Source organism: Lissotriton helveticus, chromosome 1_1 (genome assembly GCF_964261635.1).
Source record: "Lissotriton helveticus chromosome 1_1, aLisHel1.1, whole genome shotgun sequence".
In the NCBI taxonomy this organism is placed as follows: Eukaryota; Metazoa; Chordata; class Amphibia; order Caudata; family Salamandridae; genus Lissotriton; species Lissotriton helveticus.
The window spans coordinates 843,582,931-843,609,402 of record NC_136057.1 but is presented as its reverse complement, the minus strand read 5'-3'; the positions used below and the strand labels follow the sequence as shown (position 1 = coordinate 843,609,402).

Below are 26,472 nucleotides of genomic sequence, written 5' to 3'. Positions count from 1 at the left end.
GCTCAGCTCGTCATGAGCGTGGAAGGGGTAAATCTCTGTTATACCTTTGGGGTTGGTGGACTCTATACACACTGCACTTAGTTATTGTCCAGTATATATAGAGCCACTTTCTCACATACATCAACGGGGAAAATATAATGGCCTGATTTTTTCAAAGTCTCCCTCTTTTGTGGTTGCAAAGTATTGGCATGTATGCAAAGTGGTAAAACACATATATATAGAAAGAGGGGTTGCAGTAGCATAATAGGACTGTATGTAGGAGCGTTTATCGTCTAAAGAATCTTCTGGGTTCAGTTTATGAGTAAACTTTATGCCCATAACCCTCGCCTGAACTCAGTGGCTCCAATTACAAGTTGGGCTCAGTGTAATTCCTGTGTGGGGATCTGCGCCTCTCAGTTGGAAGTGTGTTGTTCTTACGAAACCTGATTTCCAGTGTGAAAACAGTGTACTTAATCTCACTAGCTGGAACATTTACCAAGTAAAATTGCATAAGAAATGATCTGTAGTGATGCAAAATCTTGTCCCTTGACACCTATTTGACCCCTTCCAAGGCACAGGGGGAGCATGTCATGCTCCTCCATCCCCCTGCCAAACACCAGCCCTCTCCAACTAGAAAAAACAGATCTGCACAGTTATTTCAGATTCCATGGGATTTAACTTGTAACAAGAGTAAATATGTGTGGAGATACTGTGCAGGAACAGAAATTCTGTGGGAGAAATTGAGTTGTTGGTTGACTCAGGAGTGAGTCCGGTCAAGCAACAGCCACATTCCCTTTTAGGGTGTACCACAAAAACTAAATAGATTAACTTATACTTAATCATGGGTAGCTTGGCACAAAAAACAGTCAGGCTTAACTTAAAGGCAATGTGTGAAGCATTTATGCAGCACACAAACAGTACTAAAGTGAAAACACAACACAAGAAAAACACCACCTCAATTAGAAAATTTGGGGTACATTTTAATAAATTATTAGCCTCCAAAATGTTGAAATTCCAATCAGGAGAACCAGAGTCATGATTTTTTAAAGATATTAGTGAAAAGAGCACAAAAAGCATAAAGCACAATTCATGACTATCTAGTTGTTTAAGACTAGGTGAAAGTCACTAGTTCAGGCTGAACTCGAAGGAGCACAGGCCAGATTCAGGGATCATGTTAGTCCTGCTGAAAGAGTTACGTCTATAACCTAGCACAAAGAATTCTGTTTATGGTAGAAGGGGACACGATGAGCCAAAAGTGCATCGTGGATGACTGTCAAAATAGCATAAAGAGCAGAGCGGACGTCGTGGACAGTTGTCACCGTAGCGTGAATATTCTGTCTTGTGTCGCAGATAGTTTGGGCTGGATGACGCTAATGAATTTAAATGCCTCCTCGCAGTGATCGCAGTAGACACTGACGAAGGATTTTCCGAAATGCCTCTGTTTTGTTTGTTTCGCTGATTAAATAACTAATACGAAACCCTCTGAGTGCTTAAACTTTGTTCCGAAGGACGACAGAGTTTGTGTAGCGCTGATATATATATATATATATATATATATATATCCAAAACAGAAGTTGCCCTCATTGAAGATGTCGCACATGGAGGGTTAAAGCACACGCACCACCGGCAACAGCAGATTCAGCCAGCCCCCAAACCTCATCTGAGATGGCCAAACGCGTTTTGAGCAGGGTATTGCTCTTGATCACTGGCTACACCACCAAACGGAGACAAAGGACTTTAACGGGATCACCTTTATTTGAAATCACAGTCCCGCCCATGTGGGCATCGGCCAACATAGCCTTCTGGTCGTGGTAGTTCGTGCTATTGTTGCCAGGGCTCAGATCCCAATTAAAACCTGAATCGGTGCCGTTTTACTCCATAGAAAATATGCAAGTGTCTACCCAAGTGGGTGCGGTGGAATCTTCTCCAAATATTAACCCCAGTGGGTGTGAGGAATTGCAAACCCGCTGTACTGCTCCCAATAATTCCGGTAGGCAGGCCCCTCCATTCCTGCCAGTGCTCGAATGGCTGAGCACCTTGGATCCACTACATCCAGCGGCGGGACATCCTCGTGACTGAGCCAGCCGCTATAGTATCCAAAACAGAAGTTGCCCTCATTGAAGATGTCGCACATGGAGGGTTAAAGCACACGCACCACCGGCAACAGCAGATACAGCCAGCCCCCAAACCTCATCTGAGATGGCCAAACGCGTTTCGAGCAGGGTATTGCTCTTGATCACTGGCTACACCGCCAAACGGAGACAGTGGACTTTTAACGGGATCACCTTTATTTGAAATCACAGTCCCGCCCATGTGGGCGTCGGCCAACATAGCCTTCTGGTCGTGGTTGTTCGTGCTATTGTTGCCAGGGCTCAGATCCCAATTAAAACCTGAATTGGTGCCGTTTTACTCCGTAGAAAATATGCAAGTGTCTACCCAAGTGGGTGCGGTGGAATCTTCTCCAAATATTAACCCCAGTGGGTGTGAGGAATTGCAAACTCGCTGTACTGCTCCCAATAATTCCGGTAGGCAGGCCCCTCCATTCCTGTCAGTGCTCGAATGGCTGAGCACCTTGGATCCACTACATCCAGCGGCGGGACATCCTCGCGACTGAGCCAGCCGCTATAGTATCCAAAACAGAAGTTGCCCTCATTGAAGATGTCGCACATGGAGGGTTAAAGCACACGCACCACCGGCAACAGCAGATTCAGCCAGCCCCCAAACCTCATCTGAGATGGCCAAACGCGTTTCGAGCAGGGTATTGCTCTTGATCACTGGCTACACCACCAAACGGAGACAGCGGACTTTTAACGGGATCACCTTTATTTGAAATCACAGTCCCGCCCATGTGGGCGTCGGCCAACATAGCCTTCTGGTCGTGGTAGTTCGTGCTATTGTTGCCAGGGCTCAGATCCCAATTAAAACCTGAATCGGTGCCGTTTTACTCCGTAGAAAATATGCAAGTGTCTACCCAAGTGGGTGCGGTGGAATCTTCTCCAAATATTAACCCCAGTGGGTGTGAGGAATATATATATACTGCAAATCCTCGAACCAGCACCACCAGCAGACCTCCCTCGAAAAGGACTCCACCGGAGACAAGAAACGAGAGCCGACACAGGCTTAAGGTGAATAATTTATTCGTTTTTTAATTTCGCCACCAGCATAACGTTTCGGCCTGCCCAGAGGCCTTGGTCACATAACACTATTAAAGCAGCAGTTTCTTTTTAAAGTGAAAGTGTGCAAAACCCTGTTACTTGATTGGTAGTAACAACAGCACAGAGAAAATAATGGGTGCGTGGTAATCAACGCACTAGTTTATATAGCCTGACATTTCATCATTCATATTAACCGCATGCGTGCGGCCGTTTTTCCCGCTGTATGTGGCATTTTTAAAATTACTGCGATTCATGACGAGCTCAGCTCGTCATCAGCACACGGCTGGTAACGCTGATGACGAGCTGAGCTCGTCATCAGCATGGAAGGGGTTAAGACTAGAACATGCTAGCAAACATTATCTTACAGAAAGTAAAACGGTAAGATGAAATATAATACAATATTAGTATCAATAAAAAAAGTACTCAATATGATAGTATCATGGCTACTAAACAACCCTCATTAGACAGAAATCCATTCAAATTCATTGATTCATTCAAATCAAAGTAAAATCGGCGAGGGAATTGACCCAATACAACCCAAGTAGGTAAAATCAATATCCTGTGTAAAGAATATATCCCCAGAATTTCTCAAGACTGGCTGTAAATGCAGTGCAAAATGCAAGTTTTTGAAATAAATCCATAATCTGGGAGTTTCAAGCATGATATAACCCAAGTGGATAAAATCAACATTGTAAGAAACAATTACGAACATCCCTGGATAAACCACCAAAAATTGATTGTACAACTGGTTCATGTAACAGTGGTGAACTTAGGAAGTGCATAAACCTGTGCATAAAATCTACAATAGAATCTCTTTTTTTCTTCTTGTCAAAAAACAATTACGGCCACATGCATCAACGGTTCTGTTTGCGATTCCTAAATTGCGAAAATGAAGGAATCGCAATTTAGAAATCGCAAACGGCAATGCATGAAAAAAATCGCAATTTTTTTGCGATTCGGTATTTTTCCTTAATTGTGATTCATAATTTGCGAATCGCAATTAAGGAAAACCCTTCCCATTAATTCCTATTTACAATTTGCGATTTTCAATTTGCGAATCGCAAATTGAAAATGCAATTTTAAGGGTGCAGGGGGGGTCCAAAGAACCCCTCCCTGCACCCCTGAAATTGAACTTAAGTGCAATTTACACACACACATGTCCCAAGGAAATGTGCGTGTGTAAAATGCAACTTTCAAAAATGCATTTTTGTGCAGGTTTGAAGATTTTCGGTAAATTAGCATGAGGTCCAACCTCATGCTAATTTACGGCTTCCAAATTGCTAATTCGCAATCTAAAAATGATCATGCATTGCATTTAAGAAATCTGAAATTGCGATTTCTTAAATGCAATTGCAATTTTAGAAATCGCAACATGATTGCGATTCCTAAAATTGCGTAATACATGATGCATTCCAATTTTGATAATTGCATTCGCAAACGGCCGAAAATTGCGATTCGCACCGTTTGCGAATGCAATTATCGTTGATGCATGTGCCCGCAAGTGTTAAAAATCAAGATGTGCATGGTGTTACTCAGACCACTGAACTGGATACAGGAAGGAGAAAACGAGCTAGCGACTTCCCCCTATTTCTCTCATCGGGGCAGTTTGTAAACGCATCAATTTACCCTAGGAGAGAACGGATGTGGTGGGACTGTAAATTTAAACTGGAGGGAAGGTGATCAAAAGGCCTGGGTTGTGAGGTTACAGGCACGTATAGAAATCCACACTGGTATTAAGGCCTGAGGGAAACTTGCAGTCCAGGTCCAGTATATACCTGGTCTCAAGCACTCTCAGTATCGCCTCACGGTTCCCTCCCCTGCGAAGGGGTGGAACTGCGTCGATCACAAAGCACTTAAGCAACTGGCTTTGGTTGTCATGTAGATCGTTGAAATGACGTGCAACCGGGTATGTTGCGTCATTGGTGTTGATGGCCCTTATGTGCTGGAGTATCCGCTTGTGGACCTGTACCTTAGTGCTACCTACATAGTATAGGCCACAAGGACACTCCAGCACATAAACTGCGAACTCCGTTTTACACGTGAGTTGTTTTTGGATCACTCGGGGGACATTAGAGAAAGGTGTAATATACTCTGTTTTACTCACCCCGTGTTTGCAAGCCTTGCAACTGGCACACTTCCTAAAACCCTTGCTGGCTTGAAGCCAAGAAGTGTTGGTAAGTACTTCCGGGCTGGACTTTACCAGCGCATCGCTTAACGAGCGCGCCTTTCTACACGAGATGTCAGGTCTAGAAGACATCAGATTGCCAATGACCGGATCATTGCAGACCAAGTTCCAATTTTTTGTAACAATTTTGCGGAGTGCTTGGTACTGCTGATTGTATGTCAGAACAAGTCTCACCTGTTGTTTGGCCCTTTCAGCTTCCGCTGATTCTGCTTTCTTATGCAAAAGAACCTCACTTCTTGGAATAGCATTAGCCTTCCGAATTGCTATATCTATAGCAGTCCCAGTATAGCCTCTTGCAAAGAATCGTGCCTTACTGTCCTCCTGAGCTGCCCTATATATATATATCCATATGAAGAAGCTCAGCAAATTGAGGCACCACACAGTTGTCACGTTTATCATTGAGCAGGGTTGCGGGACCAATTCATTAACTTCACAGCTACATTGTGATGTCCAAACGCGTTTCAGGCTTATATGTGTATATATATATACAAATAGTAATTTTTTTGTGGGAAAGTTAGTAGCCCCATTGGCTAACACAGGGTTAGCGGCTGACCACTCAGCTTGGCTAACTTCTGAATGGGCCTACTAAGATGGGTACTGTAAGGTCTCTAATTAATCGTGGCATTTAACCCAAATTGATTCCCAAGTCGAATTTAATGTCACTATTATAGAAAGGCAACTCATAGAAAGTTACCACCCTGACCCCGTGGCCTTAAATGGTCACTGGCCACCAGATAGCTTTCTGCCCTCCTGGGGAGTAAATGACTCCCAGGCTTAGGAACAATAGCAGCCTGCTACAGGGCGAGGTGTTACCTTCCCTTCGCTGGAATCCACTCACCAAAAGGTCGAGCTTCAAAAGCGAACTCACCATTGATGAGCATATGGTGCTCACTCTCTTAATGGGATGGATGCCCTTTGCTCAGGTATACAGGCTGATGGCAGAATACAGAGAGGGGTGACCAGTGCCCATACCGGTTTTCCCATGTGCATTGATCCAACAGGTAGTTGTTTAGGAAGTTGGGGACCCCTATATACGAGTACACTAGCTATACATAGGGAAAATTATCTTGTTTGAAAAGGTCTATCACTAGTAAACGAGCCTAGATGGATAAATACATCTATATCTTATTACCCACTACATACAGACTTGTGACCAACTACATAAATGTGTATTTTTCTTTAATTTTTATTATTCAAATATATATTTTTTGTTGTTGCTTTTTTTAGGGATTAAATATACATTTTATGGGTACATTACGATATATTTCATTGTGAATTGATATTTCTATAAATTTTCTCATACAAATCTTAAAAATTACATAAAACACACATAGATGAGCAAAAGACAAAATAGATGGAGGCAAAGCGGTGGATGACACACTACGCGCGTTTCGGCTTGGAAGCCGTCATCAGGTGACCGTCTTTGGCAATGGGAAGATAGCTTAAGATGTGAGGAAATGCTGGCTTAAAAACATCTGAATCGTCAGAGCCTTCTTTTCCAGAAGTTGATGTTTATCAAGGTACAGGTAAAGAATTTGATAAAAGAGTTCCTTCAATCGTGGAAGGGTGCTTAGTGGAATTTACTTCTTCGATCTATGGAGGGATCCGTAATGGTTCATATGAGGACAACGAGAAGAATAATTTAAGATAAGAACAGTCACTCTCAGGATATGATCGCTTTACTGTGTCCGGGGGCCAGATACGTTTTTTTTGTATAGTTTGGCGAACGTTCTAGTGTTCTAGGATGTAGAACAGGGTATGGCCCTCACGGCGTCTGACGCTCTGCACAGACCGGCATGGCATGTCGGTCTGTGCAGAGCGCCAGATGCCGCGCTCAGCACCGCCGAACACATGCATTTCCAGATCCACACAGACCCTAACTCCACCCTCAGAGGCACCCTTGTCTACCGACCCCCGGACCCTGCCCCCAGTTCAGCGACTCCATTGCGGACTTGATCAGCATGCACACCCTGACCTCCACCGACTACATCCTCCTCAGAGACCTGAACTTTCACCTTGAGAACAACAACGACAACAACTCCACAACCCTGATCGATAACCTCTCCAACCTCGGACTGAAGCAACTCGTCACAACGCCCACCCACTCCGCCGGCCACACGCTCGACCCCGTCTTCTCCTCAAGCCTGCATGTCTCCGTCAGCCACACCACCGAACTCCTCTGGACCGACCACCGCTTCATCCACTTCACCTTCCAGAAACCCACCACACACCACCGCACCCAACAGATCCCCCACCACTGCTGGAGCAAAATCAACGAAGACCAACTACACGCAAACCTCGCTCTCAGCCCACCCACCGAACCCTCCAACACCGACGACGCTGCCCACAGCCTCTGACGCTGGATCGAGGACTGCCCCAACACCCTCGCCCCGCTGAAGAAACCCCCCCACAGAGACACCAGCAAGAGTGTCAGCTGGTTCACCCCAGAACTCCTAGCCTCCAAGCAAGCCTGCTGGAAACTAGAGAAGAAATGGCACATTGAACAAACTCCGGACAGCCACGCAGCACACAAGGAAGCCATCCGCAACCACCACCACCTCATCAGGGCAGCCAAGAGGACCTCCTTCAAAGACCGCCTCGACAACAACGCACACAATAGCAAGGAGCTCTTCAACATCGTGAAGGAACTCTCCAACCCTAGCTCCAACACCAGCGACATGCCGCGGTCGCAAGCCCTGTGCGACTCCCTCGCCACCTTCTTCCACCGTAAGATAGCAGACATCCATGACAGCGTCAACACCCAGACAGCCCCAACAGACAGCAACACAACAGACCCTCCGTACACCATCGACCACGACTCCCTGCTAGCCTGGGCCAGCTTGAGCATCAATGACACCATCAAGACCATGTGCACAATCCACTCCGGCTCTCCGTCAGACCTATTCCCGCACCACATCTTCAACAGAGCATGCAGCTCCATCGCACCCCACCTGCGCAACGTCATCAATCTCTCCCTCGAGACCGCGACCTTCCCAGAGATCTGGAAACACGCCGAGATCAACGCCCTACTAAAAAAACCTAAGGCAGACCCAAGAGACCTCAAGAACTTCCAGCCCATCTCTCTGCTCCCCTTCCCGGCCAAGTTCATCTAGAAAACCATCAACAGACAGCTAACCCGATACCTTGAAGAAAACAGAATCCTGGACCCTTCCCAGTCAGGGTTCCGCAGCAACCACAGCACCGAGACTGCCCTCAACGCCGCCACTGATGACATCAGGACCCTGCTGGACAACAGCAAGACTGCAGCACTCATCCTCCTAGACCTCTCTGCCGCCTTCCACACCGTCTGCCACCGCACACTACGCGCACGCCTCCATGCCGCAGGGATCCGCGGCAAGGCTCTGGACTGGACCACCTCCTTCCTCTCCGGCAGAACCCAGAGCGTCCGCCTTCCCCCATTTCGTTCCAAAGCCTCTGAGATCTTCTGCGGCGTACCCCTCAGCCCGATGCTGTTCAACATTTACATGGCCCTGCTTGCACACGTAGCCTGACAGCACGACCTCAACATAATCTCTTACACGGATGACACTCAGCTGATCCTCTCCCTCACCAAGGATCCCATCACTGCCAAAGCCAACCTCCACGAAAGAATGAAGGCCGTCGCAGACTGGATGAAGACCAGCCATCTGAAGCTGAACTCGGACAAGACGGTGGTCCTCATCCTCAGCTCCAACCCTTCAGCCTGGGATGACTCCTGGTGGCCGACGGCACTGGGGGCAGCCCCGACACCCAGGACCATGCACGCACGCAACCTGGGAATTATCCTCGACTCAACGCTCTCAATGACCAAGCAAGTTAACGCCGTCTCCTCCTCCTGCTTCAACACCCTTCGCAATCTCCGCAAGATCTACAGATGGATCCCGACAGATACAAGAAAGACAGTCACCCAGGCCCTCGTCAGCAGCAAACTCGACTACGGAAACACCCTCTACGCGGGCGCCCCGACCAAGCTCATCAAACGACTACAATGCATCCAAAACGCCTCGGCACGACTGATCCTCGATGTACCACGCCACGGCCACATCAACCCCCCACCTGAGAAGCCTGCACTGGCTCCTCGTCAACAAGAGGATATCCTTCAAGCTCCTCACCGATGCACACAAGGCACTCCACAAGACCGGCCCAGCCTCTCCTTCTACATCCCCAACCGCCAGCTACGCTCCGCCGACCTCTCACTCGCCTCCGTCCCGCGCCTCTGAAGAACAACCATCGGTGGGAGATCCTTCTCCCACCACGCCGCCAAGACATGGAACACCCTCCCACTGAGCCTATGACAGACCCAAGACCTGCTGACCTTCAGGAGGATACTCAAGACCTGGCTGTTCGATCAGAAGCGCCCCCCCAGTGCCTTGAGACCCTCACGGGTATGTAGTGTGCTTTACAAATGATTGATTGACTCTTGGAAGACTGCCTCTGCACAGGAAAGCAGTCCTGATGATCTGGCCGTTTGGGGTGTTAAAAGATTTTTGGGCAGCAACTGGAAGACATGGCAAGGAAATCAGTTGAGAAAAAGAAGTTGTGTTGTGTTTTTTTGCAAGGGATTGTGGCTTTGGTGCTAAAAGGGCGTTTGGACCAAGAGGCTTTAGATCTAATTAGCAGCATTTCTGCAGCAGGGTTTGTGGTGGGGGACCCCTTCTTATCGACAAGTCCCAGTACCAGCCACCTCCTTCTTCTACAGGCCACTTCCTCCTAAATCATTACTATGCAAGCTCAACACCAGTCCTTTCTGGGAGGAATTCAAATCTTGCTAGAGAAAACCGCAATAGTTGCTGTTCCACAGCAAGAGAAATTACAGAGTTACTATTCCATCTACTCTTCTGTATAGAATAGATCAGGTTTTTTTTTTTATCCAGTTCTAGACCTCAAGGAAGTTCATTGGTTTATTCACCACCAGACATCCAACATGGTGGAACATTCTTCCTCTCATCAGAACAGGGGACATTCTCACCTCAATAGAATTGCATGGTGCATATTTTCATTTTCCGATGTATGTGAGATTTTAAAAATGTCGATTTGCTGTAATGGGGACCCATTATCAGTTTTGAGTTTTACCTTTCGGACTGTCACATCTGCCCAAGAACCATAGTATCTTGCATGCTCCCGCGGTTCACAGGCTCAGAAAACACAGTAGGAAGCCTACAGTTGCTGGCTGTGATGTTCATTGATGTGGGGCTGCCTTTTATTGAGCTCCTGGATTCCTAGCTGCTGCTCCCTGCTTCTCCACCACCAAAATGTCAAATACCCTCCTGAGGGTTTTCAGCTGCCTATTTTTTCTTTTTGTTTTCCGAAATATTTTTATTGAGTTTTATATAAACAGTACAAGCAGTTAACAATTGCAAGATTGAGGGTTTGTTACAATAACAAATGTAGGGTTGTGCCTAAGCAAACCTTATAACATGCCTCGAATAGGGTCATGTTACATGAGTATACTTGATGTGAATGACCATCATAAGACACAAAGAGAATGATTTAATGACTTGGAGTTGTTGAAATAGGACGTTATCCAGAGACAAGATGTAGTCGTTCAGTGAGTAGACAGAGTAAGACAATAAAACTGGGTGACTTTAAAAATTGTGGGCAAACCCCTATGCATGCTCTATCTGAATGACCATAGTATAGGTAGACCCATAGTGCTTGTCCAACAATAATAACAACAAAAATCAAAAAAAGGAAAGGCAAAAAAAGAGGGGAGAAGAAGAAAACGGGAAGCTAGTACTCCTTCAAATCCCTGCTAGGATGTGTAAATCATATCGGGGTGTCATAAGCTACAACAAGCATACACATATAGGAGAGGAACCATATGGTGAAAAGGGCATTATGGAGTTTATAATGCAGAGACCATGCAGTTGCCTTTTTAAGCAGATTCACAGTTAGTCCAGTTCATGTTTTCGTTCTCTTTTCTTTTCCTTTACCATCATAACCATTTCTTTCTTGGTTCCTACCTGTCTTTCCCAATCCATTTTGTTTAATGCTATGTGGTGTGTGTTGTCATCTAATTTTCCTGTTATTTTGCTATATAGAGGTTTTAGTTTGGTTGGAGGGTGTGGTACAGCAAATCTGTGTTTCTTGGCTAGTTTCTTTACTCCCTCAAATTCCAGATTATTGGATTTCTTCAATCCTCTGTAGTCTTTGTCCAGCAAGGAGTTTTTTGTAATACCTTCAGCTTTTCCTCCTGAGAAGGTGGCAGGGCACTTGCCTACCACATATTCCAGTGTGTGGTAACATAATGGCTTCTGAACATCTGTCTACGGAAGACCCAGTTCAGATTATGTGTAAGCATCCAGGCCTAAATACAGTCTTGCTTTAGCTCCAACCGTGTTTATGAAGCTCTTAGGTCCTCTAGTTGGGATTTTGCCAGCAGGAGCAATTCAAGTGTACCCATACTTAGATGATAGGCTAATATCATCTTCTTATTACTCTAAAGGAAGACAAAGATATACAGTTGGCTTGCAGAATTCTCCAAGGAGATGGGTTTCCCTATAAATAAAAGATGTCTCACTTCATCCTCATACTATTTCTCCAGCTTATAGGAGCCCTGTTTCGGTTACATTATGGACGAGTATTTTTGACAGATGAAAATGTATGTCTCATTTGTCCTCTCTCCTAGCAAGGAAGCAGGTTACTGCAAGAGGTTGATTCCGGAGTCAATTGGAACTGGCATCCAATCTTTCCATCCCTCCTTTGAGACACCTTTTCTTCCACCACTTGCCACAGCACCTTCTCCACTTTTAGAGTCCAGTCTTGCAGTACTATGAAGTTCTCATTCTAGTGACTTCAGAGATTCAGCAGAATCACCAGTGGTGGGACGGAAATCTACAAACTTAGTTTTACCCAATCTGAGATCAGGGGTCGCAAAGGAAGTGTGCCTGGAGTAGCAGGGAGCAAGGTAGAGGTGGCAGCTGCAACCTCTAACTAGCCTCAAATGGTGTCCATGGTTAACTTCCTTCCCCTTTATGTTATATTGATTTGTAAAGAGCGCTAATCACCTGAGAGGGTATCCGGGCACTTGGGCAGTTATGTAGGTTTGTGGTCCCCTAGGTGCTTATATGAAAGCCAGGTCTTCAGATTCTTGCGGAACTCAAAAAGCAAGGAGGAGGCTCTCATGTGTTGAAGGAGGTTGTTCCATGTCTTGGGTGCGATACAAGAGATGGGGCCACCTCCATCTTTGTTTTTTGGGGATATGGGGAATGTGTGCGAGTGAAAGGGAGGCAGAGCGTAGGCGTCTAGTGGGTGATTTGGCTGCACTTGTGAATTGGAAGCCAGTGAAGCTTCCTGATGTGCGGTCTGATGTGGGTAGGGTGTGGGAGGTTGAGTGTGAGTCTGTCAGCCGGGTTCTGAGTGGTCTAGAGTCTGTGTAGGAGTTGTTTTGAGATTCCAGCATAGAGTGTTGCCGCAGTCCAGCTTGCTGGTGATGCGGAGGCAGGATTACACACTGCATTGACCTGAGCCGTCATGTTGAGCTAGTCATCTAGGATGATCCCTACATTTCTTGTGTGGTTTTGGGTATGGGTGTTGGTCTTAGCTCAGACAGCCATGAGATGGAGTCCCGTGGGGAGGTCTTGTTGCTGAAGACCGGTAGTTCCATCTTGTGGGAGCTGAACTGCAGGCAGTTGGGTCGCATCCAGTCTGCTACCATGGTCATGCAGTTGATGAAGTTGGCTTTGGCAGTGGTGGTTTTGTCCATCAGTGAGAGATGACGGTGATGTTTTGTGATTGGATGATGTTGGCGAGCTGTGTCATGTATACTTTGAAAAGGGTGGGGCTGAGGGACAAACCCTGTGGGACACCGCATATCATGGTCTCTGATGTGAAAGGTTGCAGCCTGACCCTTTGGGTTCTTCCCATGAGGAAGGAACAGATCTATTTGAGAGTGGACCCTTCTATGACTATCTTGTTGAGTCTTCTGATGAGAGTGTTAGGGGAGGCAGTGTCGAAGTTCGCTGAGAGGTCGAGCAGGATGAGGGCCGCTGTTTCTCCTCGATTCAGGATGATTTGAATGTGATTGGTTTCCGTGATGAGTTCAGTTTTGGTGCTCTGGTTCTTTCTGAGTCCTGATTGAGGGTTGTCTAGATGTTGATGAAGTTTGAGGTTGGTTATGAGTTGCTTGTTGATGGTCTTCTCATTCACTTTGGCTGGATATGGAAGCAGTGTAATGGGTCAGAAGTTGCTCAGTTGATTTGGCTCAGCTGTGGGCTTCTTGAGGAGGTTATTGATTTCTACGAGCTTCCATTCATCCAGGAAACTGGCGGACGTTATGGAGGTGTTGATGATGTGGGTCAGAGTGGTGCTGATTGGTGATGTTCCCACGTTATAAATGTGGTGGAGGCATGAGTCTGTTGGGGCCCCTGAGTTGATAGTCTTCATAATTGCCTTTGAGTGGTTTCAGGTGATGGTTGTCGATTCAGTCAGGTGGCCATCATGGTTGGTGGTGGGTAAGTTTACACCGGGTTCTCTGGGGCTGGGTTGGGGTGCAAAGTTGCTGTAATATTTGCAATTTTCTGTGTAGGAAGTTGGATAGGTTGTTGCAGAGTTGCTGGGAGGCAGCGATGTTGGTGACAGTGGCTGGTCTGTTAATGTTAACAATGGATGCCAGCCAGATTGTTTGAGGGGCAATTCTGGGAGACTACAATGCCCAGGGCAGTTAGAACTAAAAAGAGAGGAGTACATCTTTCAATTGGAGGAAGCTGGTTGTAGCACTAAGGGCTCTCCTTCATTTGTCCACATTGAGAAATCTTCAGGAGGTTTGCTTTCAGACTGCCAACCAAAAGGTGAGGTCTTACATTAACCATTAGAGGGTATGGGGCTCTATCTCTATCTGTCCTTTCTCTGGAGATATGTCTTTGGATAGAATAGAATCTCCTGTCTCTCTTAGGAGTGGAAGTAGATGCTGCTGTTTAAGTAGGTGATACAACAGGAAAAAATGCACTAGCTGTCACGTTTAAATCGCTGTTAGCATTGTTTAACAGACTGAAGACTATTTAATGAATTACGTGGTCTTAAGCATTTATTTACTATACGCATTTCATTTTTTGAGATATAGTTCATTAACTTCATAGGTCAGACCAAGGGTGATTCTTCCTTATCACATTTGACAACATACATTAAACACTACATGTCAAAAAGAATTATATGTAAAACAAAACATTCATTGTGGTACAAAAAGCAACAAAAATGACATACATTAAAGAACCAATCTTGTTTTTTCAAACTTGCAGCAACCTAGCAATTGTTTTTACAACCAAAGCCTTTGTACATACTATAGTGCTGCTGAACCAAGGGGAATTATTACTAAGCCTAGTAGGTCAGAGCAAATTTGTGCACCTCACTACAAAAGGCAAAATGTATCAAATGCAAGTTCCCCGTGGTTTAGGGTGCCAAAGTGTTTTGAGTCCCAGGGTGATTGTAGGGATTCTCGTCAGGGCGTAGACTGGATATATATGGTAAAGTGGTTTCTTATTCTCATGTGGGCACAAAACTAGAAATCCGAAGGACTCCGTGACATGAACAAAAAGAGACCAAGACCCGCTACATGCGTCTACGAGCATCCGTTGAAAGATCGGGTAAAGATTGAACGCCGCAACGCATAAAGACAATAACACTCCATTTGAAAACTGCCATGAGGCTTTCTCACAACTCGAACTGAACAATCGAGCACTGAGTCATTCTGTGATAGTTTTACAGGTGTTTTTTGGGAGCAATTTGAAGATCCTCCTAAGCATCTTCAGGGTTAGAAATCAGGATGTAGTGACTGCATTGGCTTGTGCAGTCATTTCCAGTTTGCAGTCGATAATGATCCCAAGATTCCTAGTGTGGCTGCTGGTAATGGATGTGGATCCAAATTTGTCTTGCCATGAGTTGCAGTGCCATGGTGGAGGTACTTTTGCTGAAGATAACTGCTGTCTTGTCAGTGTGGAGCATTAGAAAGTTGGCTTTCATCAAGTTAGCGACTTCATTCATGTAGGCGATGAACCTAATTCTTGTGTTGGAAGAGTTGTCCCAGAGAGAAAATTAGTTGAGTGTTATCTGCGCAGGAGAGAATGCTGTTAGCCAAAGGGATCATGTTGTGCGTTGAATAGGGTGAGGCTGAGGGACGAACCTTGAGGCACTCTATTTATACATTTATAGGCTTCCGAGTAGTAAGATGCTGGCCTGATAGCTTGTGTACCGGGAGGAATGAGCAAATTCATTGGAGAGCAGGTCCTTGGATGCTAATTTTGTATCGGCGTCTGATGAGAATGGGGTGTGTGTCTGTGGCGAATGCTTCAGGGAGGTCCAGGAGGATGTGGTCTTCTCATCATACTTTTATTGCACATTGTTATCTGTGGTTAGGTGGTAGCTTTACTGCAGACTGTGGTACACATGTGTTATCTTCAGTACAGAACACTTACGTGGTGCATATTCACACAGCTATAATAAATTCACAGGTATAAATAATAGCATTGAACTTCTATTGTTTTGTCTTTTTATGAGAAGGAATCAATCAGATTTTCTGCTTGGGTACTGCCTCTTTGTGTAAGGAATGTGCAAGTAAGGCGGCTAAGGAGGTAATGGCACCATATGTGGGGTAGAGTTTTGGTCAGGCTAGATAAACAATGTCTTTGAGACTAGGGAATTACTAATCGTGATGAGGAGGATCTGGACTCAAAGGAATGAAGATTACTGGTAATTACCTGAGTCACTTCTTGCATACTTTGAGGCCTTAGGTAACCCCTGGAGTTAGCTGTTTTTGCCGGCATTTTAAGTTGACTTTAGGATTGATTCTACCTGCTTAGTTCCTCAGTTACTCTGCCCCTGTAGTTTTAAACCTAGTTTCACTCAATAGAGCAGCAGGTACAGTAGAATCGTGGTCCAGGGGCATAAGGAGCCCTATGCACCTCATTTATTGGTTGTTTTTTTGGCGAACAGCCATCACATCGCGGCTGTTACATCACATGCTGTTATGTCACATGCGTTACAACACATGCAACGTTACCACGCGTACACTATACGACACGTCACATTACATCGCTTGCGCTTTTAAAATGCATGCTTTTTTAAAACGCATGTGATGTAATGGACGGCTCCAGGGAAGGATGTGCGCCGGGACGGAGACGAGGAAGAGACCACGCTGGAACTGGAACCAGGAGAGAGGAAACACGAGGAGAGAGAGGTAAGGGACAGTGTTTTAGGCTTTAGGGCTTAGGGTTGAGGGTAGTGTCAGGGGGTCATCGGGTAGGGTAGTGTTTTAGGGTTGAGGGCTAAGGGTTTAGGCTAGTGTCAGGGGATCAGCTGCTCTTAGGGTAGAGTTTTAGGGTTTAGGGCTTAGGGTAGTGTCAGGTGGTCGTAGTGTAGGGTACTGTTTAACAGTTTAGGGCTTAGGGTGGTGTCAGGGGTTTGTGGTTTGTGCACCGTTTTAGGCTTTAGGGTAGTGTATTGTTTTGTACTATAGGGTACTGTTGTGGAGTGTGTGTTATGTAGGGTAGTGTATTAGTGTGGGGTGGTTATTTGGAAAAACATATTGCGATATAAAAGCATGCAGAGGATTTGGTTGGGTTGTAAAGGGATTTTGTATGCATTGCAAAGGAAATGCGAAGTAATGTTTGCGTTGTACAATCGTGCGTTGTGACGGTACATGCAAACTAAAAACTGCGATGCAAAGGCATGCGTTGTTTTAGTTTGCGATGTATCGTCATACTTCCTGTTTATTTACTATCAAACCAGGCTATGGAACACACAATTTCGTTGCCTGCATTAGGGCTTTCATGTTTATTCACCTTGTTTAGTTTTGGTTTGACTGCTCCAGATCTAGGTAGATTTTGTGTTTGTTGCTTGCTTTTTTCTATTGCTCTAGTACCGTCATGTTAGTATTTTTATTTCCATATGTATCGCATCGCTTGTGCTCTGGACACAGACATTAGCCTTTTTTCACTCACTCACTCTGGCATTGAGCTGTGAGCGGCGTAACTCCTCAGATTAAATGGAGTGGTATATTGATGACCTCTTTGTGACTTTGTATTAGGAACTCACTGTGTTATAACTCCTAGTAAGAGCATTCAATACACAGTAGAATGTCTCATCCAGGGCCTGAAGATATATAATCACATAGCCCCCTTACTGAAGGAACGTCATTGGCACCACTTGCTGGCTCACACCATTTTAAAAACCAGCTGCAACATTTATAAAGCCATCACGACACCCGAGGCTGCAAACTAAGAAATGTAAAAAAGTAAAAAACAAGATAATAGGCCTTTTACAACTTTCACTAAGGACCTGGAAGCCCATCTATGTATCCATCAGGACCACCACCCTGCACTGCTCATATTTAGTAAAGAGTTAAAGATGTACCTCTTTAGAGAACATTACATCACAAAGTATTAACCATTCTCTACCTTCTTCCTCTCCTATCATACCTTGACCATATGCTTGTCTTTGACCCTGTACAGAGCTCTGCTGCCTTTTGGCTAAGTTTTCACAATAGAAATACCACATAATGTATATCCAGAATGTGAGCCTAGCAATGGAACCAAAGCTATATCCAACAGTGACTAAAAGCCCTGGAACCTCTTCTACTGTGTGTCAGATGAGAAGAGAGGACCCATGTGTGGTACCCAAGAGTAGAAATATCCTCATCCTATTATTGTCATAGACTCATAGCGCATGTCTCTTGCCACTGGTCCTCTTGGCATCATCAATGGATCTTTTTGATATCTTTAAAAAAAAGAATAACTCTAGAGGAAGGGGATTGTGAAGAGATACAATACGGCAGGCTCTTAATTGCCTAACACCTTACAACCTTTTTATGAAAAAAGTTGATCGCGTTAATGTGAACCTGAACATAGTTTAACATTGCATGATTGTATACAAAACTCTTTTATTCGAGCCTCGGTAGCACAAGGTTAAAGACAGAGGGTGAAAGTCAGTCAAGATCTTTCAGTGCTGATGGCCCCCTGAATGGGTCAGATGCATTCATAAGGATGAAGCCCAGTGTACATATACCTTTCACATAAATTGTGTAGGGTCATGAGCAAAAACATTACTGTAGGGTGTTTCAATGTTTGACTAGATCATTCAGCGCTGGAAATCTTGCACTTGGACTCCATTCGATCAGGACTAACCAAGTCATACCATAAGAAACTGTAATTGCATTCCCAACGTTAATAGGACAGTGCAGGACTCAAAGTACCATTAGGAGTTTAGGTCCCCCACAACCGATAGATGGATTACTTGTTTGCCAGAACCTCCAGTGTTATGTTATGTATATTATGGTATGTTATTTGGATTTTTAGAGTGCAACTAATCACCCAAAGTACATCAAGCTGCTGGAGCAGATTTGTAGGTTGTCTGCTGGCGGTTAGTTGAAGAGCCAAGTCTTCAGCCACTTGCGGAAGTCTAGAAGCGAGGAGGAGGCCCTGATGTGTGGAGGGAGGCTGTTCCATGTTTTGGGTGCAAAGTAGGAGTAGGCTAGATCGCCCGTTCTGCTTTTACGGATATGGGTGTGTGTGTGTGTGTGCAAGGGAGTGGGAGGCTGAGTGTAGGGGTCTGGTGGGTTAGTGACCATGAAGGTGGAAGTTGAGGTATGTTGATCCTATGTTGTGCAGTGCCTTGCATGCATGCAGCCATGAGGAGTTTGAATTGGCAGCATTTGTGTATTGGCTGCCAGTGGAGTTCTCTGGGGTTTAACAGGCTGTGTGGGGGACGTGGGTGGTCCAGGATGAGTCTGGCTGAGGCCTACTGGATGGTCTGAAGTCAGTGAAGGAGGTGCTTGGAGTCTTACCTGTTAGTGACTAGGGCTTGAGTGACTGTATGCTTGGTGCTCACTGGGATCCTTTTGAAGAGTTTTTTTAGGAAGCATAATATGTTGAAGCAGAAAGAGTTGACTGCGTCCACTTGTGAGGCCATGTTGATGTTGTCGTCTAAGATAGTTCCCAGGTTTCTTGCATGGTTAGTGGGTATAGGTGTTGGACCAAGCTCCAGCAGACACCAGGTGGAGTCCCAGGGGGAGTCCTTGTTCCCGAAAATCAGTATTTCTGTTTCATTTGAGTTGAGTTTTAGGCAGTTTTTTAAATCCATTCTGCTATGTAGATTATGCATTTGGTAAAGTTGGATCTGATCATGGAGGACTTGTCGGACATTAGAAGCAATGAGCTGAGTGTCATCCATCTAGAAAATGATGGAGATGCCGTGAGTTCTGAGGACATCAGCGAGTCGTGTCATGTACATGCTGAACAGGGTAGGGCTGAGAGATGATCCTTGAGGGACTCCGCAGAGGGCAGCTGTTTCTCCTTGGACCAGTAAGGTGCGGATCTCATCTGTGGTGGCAATGAGTGCTGTCTCCGTGCTATGGTTGCTGGTAAAGCCTGATTGGGTGTGGTCAAGAAGATTGTATTTTTATAAAGAGGTTATACCCTAAGTTCAGCATCTATTACACCTTTGAGACCTATCATTTGCACCTTTTTACCTACAAACACCTGCACCCTGCAGATAAAAGCGTAAAGAGAAGCAGGATCTGAATGATATCTTCATTTATCAAGAGCAGTCCAATTGGCAAGACAAGCGTTCACCAGAAGTTAGAAGGTTGGTTTAAAATAATAAAATCCAATATATGATGCAGCACCCTTCGAAACTACAAATCACTCATAATGGAAACATTCCTTTATTCCCACCCAATGAAGCAATAAGTAGTTCTAGAAAGATAGTTTTACATATGAAGTATCTGCGTACTACCAGTAATTCAGACACGTGTCAGAGCATCAGGGGCTGAGAGAGAGGATATATAAGGGTGCTGGAGGAGATGGGTGAACGGGCAGTGTGTGTATGTGTGCCTGTGTGTGTGTGTGCCTTTGTGTGTGGGTGTGTCTGTACATCTGTCTACCTGCGTCTTATCCTATCATCTTCTTGTTCCTTTTTGCCCTCACTTTTCCAGGGCTACAAGTCTCTCCATAGTGTGTTCCTGAGTCTAGCAGATCCTATTAGGCCGAATATCTGCACCACACCAACAGTGCTTACTAAATACAAGTAGGCTATTTTGTTTTAGGTTTAAACTTATAGAAATTGATAAAGCCATACCAAATATATGAACAGTGATAAACACCTGCAGGTCCAAAAATTTAAAGAAAATAAAATGAGGGAGAATATGTCAATTTTGTATTTATTCCTAAAGGGGTCAACACAATGTGACTTTGTTATAGGAGGCAGCAGCAGAAAAGACTGGCTTAATACTAGTCTGCTTGCATTTTGTTGTTCAGCAATATCACTGAAAAGTTTCTTTTTCCTTGAGCCTTTTTTCAGTTTTATGTACTTAGATTAAAGATGCAGGATATTTTCAGGGCTGATTGTATTATTTCAAACACTGCAGAGAACATGGGAATATTAAGAGCCTTATTATGATGTTCGGTGGACTTTTGTCCGCCCAAAACCATTGTGGAAAAGAACCGCCCGACCTCAGGTTGGCAGTTCCGACCGCAGTATTTTGATGCCACCGTCCATGGTGCAGTTGCAGACCTCCATTTCTCAATGGAAGCTTGTGCAGCGGGCGGTCCGCAACAAAAACGTCCATTGAGAAATGGAGGTTTTGAAACATCCCTGCACCATGTGGCAGGCACCAAGTGGTGCAGGGATGTTGAGGGGGCACCATAGGGCAGAGGGCAAGGAGGGAAGAGGGTCCTGCTAGGGGCCCCCAAAGTCAGTTTCCAACAGCCAAACCATGTCGGAAAGGCCAACATGAATTGGCTGTCGGAAACTGGCATTATAATCTCGACGGCGGAGCCGAGCCTGGCTCCTCCATCATTATAGGGATTACTATTCCGCTCCTGTTCCGATGGGCTCACAGAGCCTGACGGAAGACGAGCAGAATCGCCCTGCTGGTTTCATTCCGACCACCGTCATCGAAATACTGCGGTCGGGGGAAAACCCAGGATTTCGGGCAGAGAGCCTCTGACCGCTTGTCGGAGTATTTCTGCCCGACATCCTAATCGGGCCCCAAATCATATTTGATCTTTGGCTGTCTTTGATTCTGTTACTGATAAGAGTAATGTCTGGCTCATTTAAATTTGTATCAATATGTACAACCTCATCTTCCCATAGAAACACAATTCGTAAAATCTTTCCTATATCAGGTCCCTTTGCTCACAAGTCCGAATTGATAGTAGGTCAATTGCTTAACGCACCAGGCTTTCAATGCAATGTGTCTTGACAATGGTGAAAGCATTACTCGAAATTTTCCATATATTAGAACAGCATAACAAAAATTCATAGCTGCAGTGTGTCCCATCCTCATGTATGACACATTCAGCTTTATCCACGTACCCTTTATTCAATATGCTTTTGATCCCATACCTGCAATCCGAACCTTAACTTTTCAAGCCCCAGAATACAATGTGCTGTCAGTTCAAACGTTAATGCAATAATACCAGTAGCATTTTCATGCATCCAGACAAAGATTGCAGAAAAGCAGTGTCAAGCATGCTGAAAGCATCAGGTTTCAGGTGTTTTGCAATGCAGTGCTTTAAATGAATCTGTTGAAATTTGAAATAGTTAAAGTTCTGCAGGGTTTTGTGCTGTTGGCAGAGTTGTTTACCCCTACAATGTTGTAATATTTAATAAGGAGCAGGTGAATTACAACCCCCTGCTCCCCAAAGAAAAAAATAGTTTCCATGAATTTCTGTATTACAAATTTTGAATACAAAACGTTTTTACTCTATTAACACACTGATAGTCTTGTTACCGAGATAGATCCCAGAAAGAGTGAGTGTGAGTTGGCATGCAACAGTCTGTGAGTATCAGTGAGAGTGCAATACATAGACTTCTATGGTGAGCACAGACTACCTCTGGACACACTATCATGGGGGAGACACTACATACCCTGCTGTACTCCTCCTTTTCTTTAAATATGTTCCTTATAAAAATCACTTCAAAAAGCATCCTGTTTTGTAAATACTAGAAAAGCACAGTTCTATTTGGTACGTAGGCAGCTGTATAAAAACCGATAAATACAGATTTCAAAAAGTTTTGAAAACACTTAAAAAACAGCATTGGCATTTCTCTAGCACTTTGGAAACATATCTGCAGTGCAAAAAAGGCCTATAAACAACAATGTTACTGATACAGGGACAGAACGATAGGGGCAGCACCCGTGGTGCAGTGTACAGCACTGGCAGAGAGAGCACCAACGATAAAATGTTCTGAAAATCATGGCGATCTGACCTATTTTGTTACTGGGACTTAAGCTCTGACTTAGAATATGCATAAGCAATTTGGTACTCCCTTTGTTCTTACCTATCAAACACCAGGATAATTTGCCTATAGGCTGCAATGGAAGCCTCTGACCCATTTGGCAGGTCTTCCCCGGCCTAGTGACAATACTGCAATACCATATCATTGACTGATTATGTACTCATATTAGTAGCATAGCATACGATACCTGGTTCCCCCAGAACTGGTTACTCAATACTCTGCCCCTTATCAACAGCGCCATCTTGGCACAGAGAAGGGGATCCAAAGAGTCACTGTTTTCCATGTTTTTTAATCAGAAAAATGATAACTCTTTGTATCTAACTGTGGACAATTTATCCAATCTATGAATTTATTTTGAAGTAAATAATTGTGATCAGATCAAAATTGATAACATAGTTGTTAGGTAAATATTCATGTTTTTATTACATTGTCAACAAATTATTTTTGCCTGGATTAAGTTTTAAAGTGTCACCTCCAGCATTTTAAAGAAATTGCTTCTTTTTAAATCCCCGGGCTGCAGGTACAGAGCGTGGAATTTTCACATTTAGTGAACAGACCGCCGATGTGTGGGAGTTTCCTCTTGTTGTGGAAGCTTTCTTCGCGTCCATAAACTTACAGCAGTGCATTGTGGTCCTCGACGGGATTGACGAATTGAGTGGAGTGTATGGCCTTTCCACACAAAAGGTGATCTTGCATCCCACTAAATTTATCATGTGTTTCTTTTCTGTGGCTGCGTTTTATATTGTGTCCCGATGCTTTTTACCAAGAGCCTGGTTCATGTACTAAATTGTATTTCATTTGTAAATTGTTCATCACATCAGTATGAAGACTCTATACTTTGCGTATAAGGTGAAAGGGATTTATAGGTAGGGCAGCCATTTTTCTCAGTCTGTGAAATCACCAGAACGATCTAAATGTATGTAAAGCACATATATATTTAAACATTTAAAAACACTCTTTCCTTTCGACCATATTCAATGAAAAATACTTTCTACTACCATAGGCGAAGCAGCTTTGAAATGTGTATACTTCTCTCTGGTTAGCATTTTCCGAGGGCATATGAAACAGCGCCCATTACACTGATTGTTAGTGTACTACACACGTGCTGAAAATCTTGTTGGGTACTGACTGGTCTGCTGTAGGAGGGGTGCACATTGCCAGTGCTGGGAGTTTGCTGGTTTCATTGGCATGGCTTATCCTCCTGCCAAGGTGTCTATGTCATCCATGACCCTGGTCAAGGGTGTTGTGGGCAGACGACACTCCTTGAAGATCAGGACTGAGTATGATGGTTGGCAGGATAGTTGTGACTGCACATGATGAGTGTTGATCCATTACACGGTTGTACGGGTATTTCTGTCCATTCTGTTGTGGGGGTGTGTGTTGGCCCCCTCTGAGTGGTGGACGCTTGCGCAGGGGCAGGGCGCGGTGCCGCGACAACACTCAGGCACACACAGTGTCACGGTCGGAAGTGACGTGCACGAGCGCGCGTCCTTCTTTTATTGGACCCCGCAGGCCATGCCTGGCCTGCGGATGCCTGTACGTGAGTAAACTAGACCGTTACATCACTACATCCCTATCCAACTCCATAAAACTTTTTCTTTTCTTCCACACAGTTCAATCAGTGTTCTTCAACTAGGTGGGGGTCCCCCACAAAGTGTTCCTGTGCTCGCGTGTCCCTTGATGTGAACTTCAGGGCCTTAGCAGACAGGCATAGTCTTTTAACTTTTGGCTCGGTGGTGGATTGGGCCGCAGGTTGTACCTCTGCGCGTGGCCCCGACCATTCTCCATGTTTTGGTGATGGTCCATGACCGCATCCGACGGGGTCGTGAATATCGGCTCCGACTCACATCTCTCCGTCTGACTCCCTGATGGTGGGCTGCTCTCTTCCTCCGGTACGGCGGCCACCTGCGATCCACCGTCTTCTCCCATACTTTCTGGGCATTGTCTAGACGCTGTCGGGATCGCTTTGAACCAGGAAATGTTCCTCGAGATTTCCTCTTCGCCTTTCCTTGCCGTGATCATGGTGCCTTTGGTAGATGTTATGGTCCAAGTGCCCGGCTCGTACCGCGTTTGGAACTTGCCTCCTGGACGCCTATTTCGTATAACCACTCGGGTCCCTTGCCTTAGGATCCTTGGAGCCGCCCTCCGGCGCCGACTTGCTCGCTGGTTCCCTAGTCGCCTCCGTTCCTGAGTGTCTTCCGTGTGGGCCAAGTCCGGCACCCGCCCCGGGAGGCTGGGAAGAAGGTCTCGTCGTTGGCCTTGAAACATGAGGGTCCATGGGCTCTTTTGCGTGGTGCAGTGAGGGGTTCCCCGATACTCCCGTAGGAATTCGTGCATCCTCTGTTCGGGGTCAGCTTGCTCCACCACCGCTATCCGGAATGTTTTATTGAGTGTCCGCATAAACCTCTCGACGTCCCCATTGGCCTGGGGCCATTGAGGTGTGATACGACGATGCAAGATGCCTCTGGATTTTAGAAACGTAGCAAACTCAGTTCCCTGGAATGGCGGTCCGTTGTCGCTCCGTATTTTGGTGGGGTATCCAAACATAGAGAACATTCTTTCTAGCGCCGGGCCGACGTGTGTGAATGCAGTGGAGACAACCCTTTCCACCAACGGGTACTTTGAGTAAGCGTCAATGGCCACCAACGTGTGGCCTTCCCCCGGGAAACTACCAAAGTCTATGCTGACCTTGGTCCATGGTGACGTGCAAGCTTCTTCCGTAATTACTGGTGCAGGTCTTTCTGGGTCACTGGTTAACTGACACGACAGGCAGTTCTTTACATACTCGTCCACTGTGGTCTCAAGCTCCGGGAACCACACCTTTTCCCCGCATACGTGCTTTCATCTTCGTCGCGCCCTGGTGTCCTCCATGGGCGAGTTGGGTTGCTCGGTGCCTTAGCCTTTGTGGGATCACTAGCCGTGATCCTCTGAGTAACACTCCGTCTTCTGTGGCACTCAGCTCGTGCCTGACATGCCAAATCTTCGTGAGTGCCTCTTTGTCTTCTGCAGTCCAGGAGTTAGGTGGGCGGAGATAGTCAGTCCATGAGCCATCTTGAACTGCCTGTAGTGATCTCATGTAAATATTGTCAGCGGTGGCTACTTCCTTGATGTCTTCTATTGACATGCATTGTGGGCATGAGGTGAGTGCCACCCACCGTGCGTATTCCTCACAGTCATCATCCACCGGTGTCGGCTCTGGTTGTGTGGGGTGACGCGATAGATAGTCTGCAGGATTCTTGGCCCCTGGACGATACACCACCTCCATTTCATACGACTGAAGTTGAATCACCCAGCGCTCGATGCGAGGCGGTGGGTGGGGTGCAGATCCCTTGAGGATGGGCACTAAAGGCTGGTGGTCAGTGACCATGACGAAAGAGTGTCCTTGTAGGTACAAGTGAAAGTGGCTACAGGCCCACTTGATGGCGAGAGCCTCTCTCTCGATTTGTGCGTACCTGGTCTCGGTTGGGGTCAGAGCTTTACTGGCGAAGGCTAATGCTGTCCATTGCTCGGGTTCGTGTTCTTGGGTCAGGACCGCGCCAAGGCCCACCGGACTGGCGTCGACGATCACCTCCGTGCGTTTGGCGGGGTCGAAGTACGAAAGGGTGGCCTTCTCCAAGAGGGCATCCTTGATACCTTGAAAAGCTTCATCTTCCTTCCGGCCCCACTGCCACGCGGCGTCCGCCTTGGTCATTGCTCGCAGAGGCTCGCTTCGAGTAGCCAGGCCCGGAATGAACCGGCCACAGTACGTGGCCATCCCCAGAAAACTCCTCACCTCCGTCGGGGATTTCGGCGCTGGAGCGTCCTTTATGGCTTTGGACTTCCTCGGGTCAATCTGGATTCCCTCTTGGTTGAACACATAGCCAAAGAATTCAATTGAAGGTTGAAAGAATTGACATTTTTCTCTGTGGAGTGTCGCTCCAT

General features: G+C 45.7%; 1 protein-coding gene across 1 annotated transcript in view; it reads left to right on the top strand.

Annotated features, from left to right (window-relative positions):
• The window catches only part of LOC144817928 (putative tetratricopeptide repeat protein 41), a 391,161-nt gene that overhangs the window by 154,474 nt on the left and 210,215 nt on the right, over positions 1-26,472 (top strand). The window contains exon 4 of the mRNA XM_078674882.1: positions 23,072-23,235. Coding sequence (XP_078531008.1) covers positions 23,072-23,235 — 164 coding nt within the window. The remainder of the gene's footprint in view (positions 1-23,071; positions 23,236-26,472) is intronic.